This window comes from Sorex fumeus, unplaced genomic scaffold, assembly GCF_029834395.1.
Source record: "Sorex fumeus unplaced genomic scaffold, SorFum_2.1 ptg000098l, whole genome shotgun sequence".
Lineage (NCBI taxonomy): Eukaryota > Metazoa > Chordata > Mammalia > Eulipotyphla > Soricidae > Sorex > Sorex fumeus.
In genome coordinates, this window is record NW_026606155.1 from 26779719 (window position 1) to 26788536 (window position 8818).

General features: G+C 52.3%; 1 protein-coding gene across 1 annotated transcript; it reads left to right on the top strand.

The window, feature by feature from the left end:
- Window positions 1-471: 471 nt before the first annotated feature.
- Window positions 472-6097, top strand: ZFP36L1 (ZFP36 ring finger protein like 1). Its single transcript, XM_056133844.1, has 2 exons — window positions 472-676; window positions 3268-6097. The coding sequence occupies exons 1-2, from the start codon at window positions 620-622 to the stop codon at window positions 4225-4227; spliced, it is 1017 nt and encodes a 338-aa protein (XP_055989819.1). The 5' UTR covers window positions 472-619; the 3' UTR covers window positions 4228-6097.
- The last annotated feature ends 2721 nt before the right edge of the window (window positions 6098-8818 follow it).

The window sequence follows — 8818 nt, forward strand, 5'->3', positions numbered from 1 at the left end:
TCCTGCCCGACACAAAAACAACAACACAACAACAAGCACCCCGAAGAGTGTGGAATGAATGATGTCACAGCCGCGCGGCGAGGCTGACAAAGGGGGGGGGCGCACCACCCTTCCCCCCACCCCCGCACCCCACCGACCCCAGCGCCGCGCCAAGGGGCGCCCGGGGAGCCCGGCTGCGGAGCGAGCGGACTCGAAACTTTTCCTCTTTAAGAAAAAAAAAAAAAAAAAGTTGTGCTCGGCTCGGCGTGGGTTTTTTTTTTTTTTCCTTCGCCTTCTTTCCTCGTCTCCCCTCCCCCTTCTTCCTTTTGAAAGGTTTTTTTTTCCCTCTCCGGAGTTTGACCGCATGGCTGATTCAACTTCACTGTCAATCAAGGTTTTTTTTCCTCCTCTTCCTCATTTAAATAAGTTTAAAGCTCCTCCCTCCCACCGGCCCACCGACTCGGAAACTTTATAAATTGGGCTTCGCGCGCCGCAGCCCGGGAGAGTCAGAAAGGCCGAGGGGCGCCGGGAGCAGGCGTGTGGGACTCCCAGACCGGAGAGCCGGAGGCTGCGCCTTCCCCGCACCGGGACCTTCACGACCCGCCGGACCCTCGTCCCTGCCCCCGTGCGAGCGCCCAGGATGACCACCACCCTCGTGTCCGCCACCATCTTCGACTTGAGCGAAGTTTTATGCAAGGTAAAGTGGGGCGGAGCTTGGGGAAAAGTCTTATTTTTTTTTTCTTTTTGGCTTTTGCTTTTTCAAAGGACCCGGTCCCCAAACTTGTGCCTGCAGAAACGGGGGTGGGTGGTAGGTGGAGGGGGACGGCGGGCCCATGGAGAGACCTGGTTCTCTTAACTCCCCTTCTCACCCCGTCCTGTTTTTTTTTTTTTTTCCTCTGCCCTGGTTTGAAGGAATTTGGAAACCTCACCTCGCACCCTTCTTGGGAGTTTCAACAGTTGCTGATTGCGGGCTCCATGGGAATCTGGAGCTCGGGATTTTTGCAGAGGGGAAGGGGGTGCCCGGAGGGGGGGCGTGGGGCGTTTTCCCCGTGGGGCTTGGGCCCACGTCGTGCTGCAAGCCGGGTTCCGCGGCTCTGCTTGCGTTTCCCGGTGTGCGCCCTGGCTCAGGCCGCCGCTGCCGCTGCCGCCGCCGCCGCCGGGGCCGAGGAGGGGTTCGAGTCTCTCCCGCCACCTCGCCGGCCCGTGGGGGCTTGGGAGGGGGGAAATCCCGCGCGCGTGTGTGTATGTGTGTGTGTGTGCCGGCCCGTGCGGGCTTGGGAGGGGGAAATCCCGTGTGTATGTGCGTGTTGGGGGGGGGGCGGAATTGGGTCTCGGGACGATACTTGCTGGGAAATTGGCCCCGCCGTTTTGGAGGGAATGGGAGCCGGGGGAAAGGACCGTGAGTTTTGATTCAAAAGCATGTAACCAAACTTTGGAGTTTGCAGTGGGGTTTCTTTCGGCCTCATCCCGGCAGGGGGTCGTCCTGTGATGTCCCGCGGCCGCTGCAAACTTTGGGGTGACGGCTGCCTGCTTGCCGTTTTCTCCTTGGACCTTGGTACATCGATATTTGGGTGCGGGGTGGGAGGTGGGGGTGGGGGAAACTCCACCACCCAAACCACGCTGGCTTGAGATCCGCCGTTGCCCTCGGAGGAAGCGTTGAACTAGGGGCCTCCTTAGAGCCATGTTTTCCGCCAGCCAGTGTGAAAAAATGCGAGTTTTAAATCCGGAATGTTTGGGGGTGCGGCTTAAAGTGTACATAGCCAAAGACTGTGGTTGTCCAATGTTTTTCGCCTTTCTCTCCCCGGTTTTAAACAGGGAAGCTGCTGGGCTACTTTAATTGCTGAAGTGTTTTTGCCTTCCTTTCCTTTAAACACGTTGGGTCATGTTGCTCTCTTCCCAGCTTGCTTCTCCAGTCTGCTCGGCTGCCAGGGCCCCAGGGCTGCAGGCTTGGGGTGCAGGGACACCTTCAAACTGAAGAGCAACATCACAAACGTCTGAATTTCAGCATCGGATTCCCTCCCTTCACCTCTTCTACAAAAGTGGCGGGCTGGTGGGGGACACCCTGAGTTCTCCAGCACGCTGGATGGGGGGGCACTTTTTCCTTCTCTTTCGCGCTTTGATCTGTTTTTTTTCTCTTTCTCCCCCCCCCACCCGCAGGACTTTTTAAATGCACCTCATTGTTGGGAACCAGCTCTCCACTGGGTTCCTGTAATCCTCTCCGCTCCATGGGGTGGTTGCTGTTTCAGATTCCCCATCCCTGCAACTGATCCTAGGGGACCAACTTTAGAATTTGCACAATGACACCCACATGGGCTGGCCGCCAGCTCCCAGGCCCCCCATGGCTCACACCCTTTCCAAATCTTGGATACAATTTGGGAGGTGTCTAGGATCTCCTTGGAAGACAAACCTGCCTGGCGTGGGCTCCCCTCCCCCCAAATCCACTGTTGACTGGGAGATGGGGGTGGGGGTAGAGCTTTCTCTTTTCTTCCCACCTGCAGCTTTGTGTTAATCTTTAAACATCATTGCTCCTATCCAAGCCTGCTCTGGCCTCCAAGAGACTTAATTGCAAAGGCATCTTTTGCATTGGGGTGGGGGGGTGGTGGACAGCAAGGGAACAGTGGGCGAGATCATGGTGGACATGGGGCAGTGGATTTTCTTTTCAGGAATCACATCCTTCTCTCCCAACCGCATTTGTGGGATTTCTTCTGCTCTCCCGCGCGCCCCCCACCCCCAGTAAAATAATGCAAAAGCCTCTGGTAAACCTGTTGCAATGGGAGGGATCCTTTCTTAAAGAGCAACTCCAGTGCCCTAGACCAGGTGGTAGTGGGTGGGCGCACCCTGCCGGAATTAAGCAGGGTCTTGACTGAAAAGGGATGTGGATTATATGTAGCTCTTAGATGCCTGAGGTTTACCTGTTTTGGTTAGGTGCTGGCAGAGTCTAGAACTATATAGATTATATGAGATTTTGAGCTGAGGAATTCTTGGGAGGAGGTAAATAGTTGGATTTTGTGGATGAAAGCAGTAGCTTTGGGGACAGGATATGAGGGTGCATTCCAGGGGTTGGCATGGAGCAGGGTGCATGCATTAAACAGTGTTTCATTTTGTGGTTTCTCATGCATGGGGCCAAGTAAACCCAGGTGGTGGTGTGAGGGAGAGGGGGATGGGGGCTTGCCTGGGCCCCGGTGCCTTTGAGGTTTCTCTGAAGGGGGAGGCAGGGGGAGACTGGACTTGGGGGTACCTATTTTGGGTGGCCTTTGTCACTAATGAGTCCTCCTCTCTTCCCTCCAGGGTAACAAGATGCTCAACTACAGTACCCCCAGTGCTGGGGGCTGCCTGCTGGACAGGAAGGCGGTGGGCACCCCGACCGGTGGGGGCTTCCCCCGGAGGCACTCGGTCACCCTGCCCAGCTCCAAGTTCCACCAGAACCAGCTCCTCAGCAGCCTCAAGGGCGAGCCGGCCCCGACCCTGAGCTCCCGGGACAGCCGCTTCCGAGATCGCTCCTTCTCCGAAGGGGGCGAGCGGCTGCTGCCCACCCAGAAGCAGCCCGGGAGCGGCCAGGTCAACTCCAGCCGCTATAAGACGGAGCTCTGCCGCCCCTTCGAGGAGAACGGTGCCTGTAAGTACGGGGACAAGTGCCAGTTTGCGCACGGCATCCATGAGCTCCGGAGCCTGACCCGCCACCCCAAGTACAAGACGGAGCTGTGCCGCACCTTCCACACCATCGGCTTTTGCCCGTACGGGCCCCGCTGCCACTTCATCCACAACGCCGAGGAGCGCCGCGCCCTGGCCGGGGCCCGGGACCTCTCTGCCGACCGCCCCCGCCTCCAGCATAGCTTTAGCTTTGCGGGGTTCCCCAGTGCCGCCGCCACCGCTGCCGCCACGGGGCTGCTGGACAGCCCCACCTCCATCACCCCACCCCCCATCCTGAGCGCCGATGACCTCTTGGGCTCACCCACCCTGCCCGATGGCACCAATAACCCTTTCGCCTTCTCCAGCCAGGAGCTGGCGAGTCTCTTTGCCCCTAGCATGGGGCTGCCTGGGGGTGGCTCCCCGACTACCTTTCTCTTCCGACCCATGTCCGAGTCCCCTCACATGTTTGACTCTCCCCCCAGCCCTCAGGATTCGCTCTCGGACCAGGAGGGCTACCTGAGCAGCTCGAGCAGTAGCCACAGCGGCTCAGACTCCCCCACCTTGGACAACTCAAGACGCCTGCCCATTTTCAGCAGACTTTCCATCTCAGATGACTAAACAGGGTAGGGAGGGACCCCCACCCCTGCCTGTTCCACCCGCCCCCCCCACACCCCATCCCTTCACCTTCCTTCCCCTCTGATTCCCAAGGACCCCGACATTAACAAGGTTAAGCTCAACCCCTTTCCCTCGGAACCTTGGAATGCCCTTTCCCTCCCCTCCACCCTCCTTTTAACTCCCCTAACATAAGGACAAGTCAATTTGTCAGTAGCTTCCTCTGGCTTGAAACCCCCCTCCCCTCCACTTTATAGCCCACTTATCACATAACGGACAAGGCCCATATTTGTCAGTAGATGCCTTTTTCCCTTGGCTTAAGCCTTAAGTGCCAAATCACAAAAGAAAAAGCAGTAACAGTTTACAGAAGCAACTTTAGTGCCTTGTAATCTAACTTTGTCACTGTGACTACATTACCTCTTCAGCGCCAGAGGGCACCCGTGGGTCTCCCCGGAGCCTCTGCCCGTGGGGGGGGGGTGGGGGGGACCCAGAACCAGCAGCTCCCTCAGCTGGCGCTGGCGACACAACTGCACCTTCCCTTACACACTTCTTCCTCCCCTCTCTACCCAGGAACCCCCCCACGTCCCCCTTGGGAGAGTTGTTGCCAGACTTGGGTTTTTGGGGAAACCTATCTTGATATTGAGAGAAAAAAAAAAAACAAAAACGTTTTCTTCCCGGCCTGAACCTCTTTGACTAATCTTGCCTGGGTTCACATAGGTCTACCGGAAGGAAGGCTGAAAAAAGCGGATGAAGATTGTGACATAAGTGGGACTTTGCGATTTAATTTTTTTTCTTTTTTTTTTTTCTAAGTGGGGAGGAAGGGGAAGCTAGACGGACTATGAGAGACTTGATTTTGGTGCTAAAGTTCCCCAGTTCATATGTGACATCTTAAAAATAACAAAAAAAAAATGAGAGAAAAGCTTAAAAAAAAAACAAACCATGTAAGGGGTGAGCAGTTAATGGTATTCATTCCACATACAATATCTGTGTAAAAGGATTTCCCGTAGAAGTAGCTTTAATGGTTTTTGCTCTAGAATACCGTAGGACTATCCTTAGAGCACTCACGCCATGCTTTTTTCCCTGGGTTTTAAACTTCATATAACTTTCAGAAATTGGAGAGCAAAAATTTTGCTTGTCACTGCACATCAATATAAAAAAGCTTATTTAACTTATCAAAACGTATTTATTGCCAAACTATGCTTTTTTTGTTAATTTTGTTCATATTTATCGGGATGACAAATCCATAGAATATATTCTTTTATGTTAAATTATGATCTTCATATTAATCTTAAAATTTTGTGACGTGTCTTTCCTTTTTTTCCACAGTTTTAATATATTATTCTTCAACGACATTTTTGTAACTTTACACTTTTTTTGGTTATTTTATTTTAAAAAAATGAAAAATTAATTTAAAAAAATGCAAAAAACTGTTGGATTATTTATTTTAGAAATTTTCCCCCCTTTGTGTTGGACTGCAAATTGAGTTTCTTTCTCTTTAGGCCTTTCACATCTAGGACTGAGAATGTATGTAAAAGTTCTGTGACAGTACAGAAGGAAAACAACTTTATGTATAGCTTCTAAAAGGGAAAAAAAAAAATAAAGCCCTTTGATTTTTTTTTTTTTTCCCACGTGCCCATCTCAAGACATTCCGATCGTAGATTTGAGGTTCTGGATTCCAGGTTTTGGAGTTTTCCAATGTTGATGCAAACAGAACTGGCACACACATTAAGATGAATGTAATTATTATTCCTCTTGCTGGTCACTACCGTCGCTTTCTATTTTCTCTTTTCTTTGTGTGAATTTATTTAAAAGAAAACCTTTTTGTAACGACTATTTGCAGTTTAAAAATCAATAAACCCCGTTTTTTTTTCAAAAACGTTGGTGGAGCTGGTTGTACTTTGTAGCTGCTTGGGGGCGTGGGGCGGGTTTGGTGGTTGGTTTCTTGACAGCTCAACACCTATGACTGCGCCCGGGCTCCGGAAGTGGGCGGGGCTTCAGGAGGCCGCGCTTACCGCAGTGAGGTGGTTTCCTGCGAAGGAACGGGCGCTGCTCTTTTACCTGCCCAGCATGTCGCTCCATCTTGTCTACCTGTGCACGCTAGGAGGTTAGGAGAAAAGGGGAAGCAGCGCAACTTAAGTCTTCCCTGCTGAACGTTTGGGTAACACTTCAGGGTGCTGGAATAGTGAAAGGGGGGCGTGGCTCATGGCATTCTAGAGAACTTGCATGAGTTATTTGGATCATCCAGGGTGGTGTTTTTTCAAAGGGAACTTGTAACACGAGTCTTGGGTGGTTTTGATGCAGCACTGCAGGCTGGGAGACAGTGCCTGGGGTAGGGGTGCGGTGCGTCACACCAGGCAATGGAAGGTGGAAGGAATTTCACCTGCGTCTATGCTGTGATTCTGTCTTTAGGGGGCCTTTAAGGAGAGGGGGGTTGAAATGGCCCACAGAATTTCAGAGCTTGCCTCTAGTTCCCACTACTATACCCTGGTGCCACTCAGAATAGGTAAGTTGGCATCTTGGGGAACAGGGGGTCCCCTTGGCAGAGGGGTTGTTTGACCTGCCTGAGAGATGGGATCTCTAAAGGTGGTGCACCTTTAAAAGATGGTGCTGTGTGAGGCTGAGGCACCTTGGGTCCCGTACATTTGGGGTCTGGAGGGGGGGTGGGGGGTTGTGGCAGTGTGATTCTCTTCAAGGCCTCTTGGCCTTACTTGAACAGTTTGGTTTATAGACACTCTGGGCCAAGGCAGTCCTCACACTGGGAAGACCAACAGCAGGTACCCAGCGACTTCCAAGGGTTGCAGATGCCTTTTGAGGGCTGGGGTGAAGTAGAAAAGCTATTGACTGGATTAATGGCTCAGAAAACTGCCTCAAAGTACATGCTTGGTATGTGGGAGCCTCTAGTTTGATCCCCAGGACTACCCAGTCCCTCAAGCACCTCCAACGTCCACCCTCTAGCACTGCTTAGTGTGGCTCAAACACCAAAAAGAAAAACAGGAAAAAAAGACATCCAGGATAGAGGTGGGTGGTGGAGGAAGGGGAAAAAGAAACCTATAGACTTTTTGTTCCTTTAGAAGTGTGTGTATGTGTGTGTGCTATGTGGTAGTGACATGAAACCTTTATTTGGAGCTCATCCCCTATAGATGTAGGTGAGAAGATGGCAGACATCATTCTGACTCACTGGCTGATGTGCATGGGTTCAATTCAGAGAGGGGAGGCATAGCCAGGCCTGCCCAGAATTTCCTCCATTAAAGCCAGTCCTTTTAGTATTGACAAAGACAGAGGCAATGTTGATTGAAAGAGGTCCTGGGATTTGTAAAGAGGGTATTTGTGAAGACTTGGGTAGGCCTGGAGGTGGGGGTGGGGGGTGTCCCTGTGGCCTGGGGAACCTTTCTCTATACCCTCCCTGAATATGCCTTTAGGAAATACGTAAGTTGGGATTTAGGCTTTGGTACTTGCTACTTCCCCCACAAAAGCCTGATTTTTTCCTTTGTTGACATCTTAAAGGTATAAGAAATCTTCCAACACTCTTCGGGACAGGAAATGGCAGAGTCCTTTCAAGGTTTCTCTCTCCCCAGGAAATCAGAAGATGAAGAGACCTCAGCAGCAGTTCTGAGCTCAAGGCAGGCAGTCCTGGAAGGTCTGAACCCGGACCTGGCTGGGCACCTCAGGCTCCACCAGGGAGGCTAGAAGAGATGCAGAGAAAGCTGGAGGCAAGGCTGTCACGGAGGGAAGTGGGGCAGGAAAGGCCGGGCCTGCCTTTGTCAGCCAATTTCTAGGGCCCGAGGCCTACTTCTCCCACCTCCTGTCCTGAGCCCTGGGTGTATCTGGTGTGGGCCTGTACAAGGTCTGCCCTGTCTAGCAGGGATCTGTGGCTGTTGGCCCTGTACCCCATGGTTTGGCCCTTGGCTAAAGGTCTTTCTTTGGAGCAGCTCAAAGAAATGAGCTATTTTGGCCACTGAACAATGACTTACCTTTCTGGGCCTGGAAGTTTCATTTTCAAGAGGCATTTGGGGTTCTTTGCTGTAGAAAGGAGGGTCTTTGAGAGACGGGGGTGGGGGGGGTGGGGGGGGGGACAGGCACAGATGAGTTTTACAGCTGGTTGGACCAGAAAAGCACTGGTTGCTCAAGTCATGGAGAGGGTCAGGGCAGGTGGAGGTTTTCCTAGCCCCCCTGGAAAGGGGTAGTTCAAACCTTGACCTGGATTAAAATCCTAGTTTCTTTTAAGATCAGTTTGTGCCTCTGGCAAATAACTCAATCTTGGATTTTGCCTCTGTCTGTAGGGGTGATTTAGGATTAAGTGAACCTGGAGCAACTCTTCCCAAGCGCCTGGTGGGCTGAGAAATTTGCATGTGTTAATTTGGGAAGTGGCCCCTGTGAACCTCACAGAGGGTCCCCTCCCCATTTTACATAGGGGAAACCCTGTGTGGAGAGTTCATTAATGGATCCCCCCCAGTGAGATTTGTTGGGATCTGAACCCACCCAGGCAGGCTAACTCCCTCTCTGCATTTCTCTACCTTGTCACAGGCTGGAACCCGTTTCTAACTGCAGATTGCCCCAGGTTCAGTCCCGTCTCCCTTTGCTTTGGGGGGAGACTTTG

Excerpts from the sequence above, each read along its gene's own strand:
- ZFP36L1 (XM_056133844.1), top strand. The coding sequence starts at position 620 with ATGACCACCACCCTCGTGTCCGCCACCATCTTCGACTTGAGCGAAGTT. Across the intron at positions 677-3,267 it reads TGAGCGAAGTTTTATGCAAG|GGTAACAAGATGCTCAACTA; the intron begins GTAAAGTGGGGC and ends TCTTCCCTCCAG.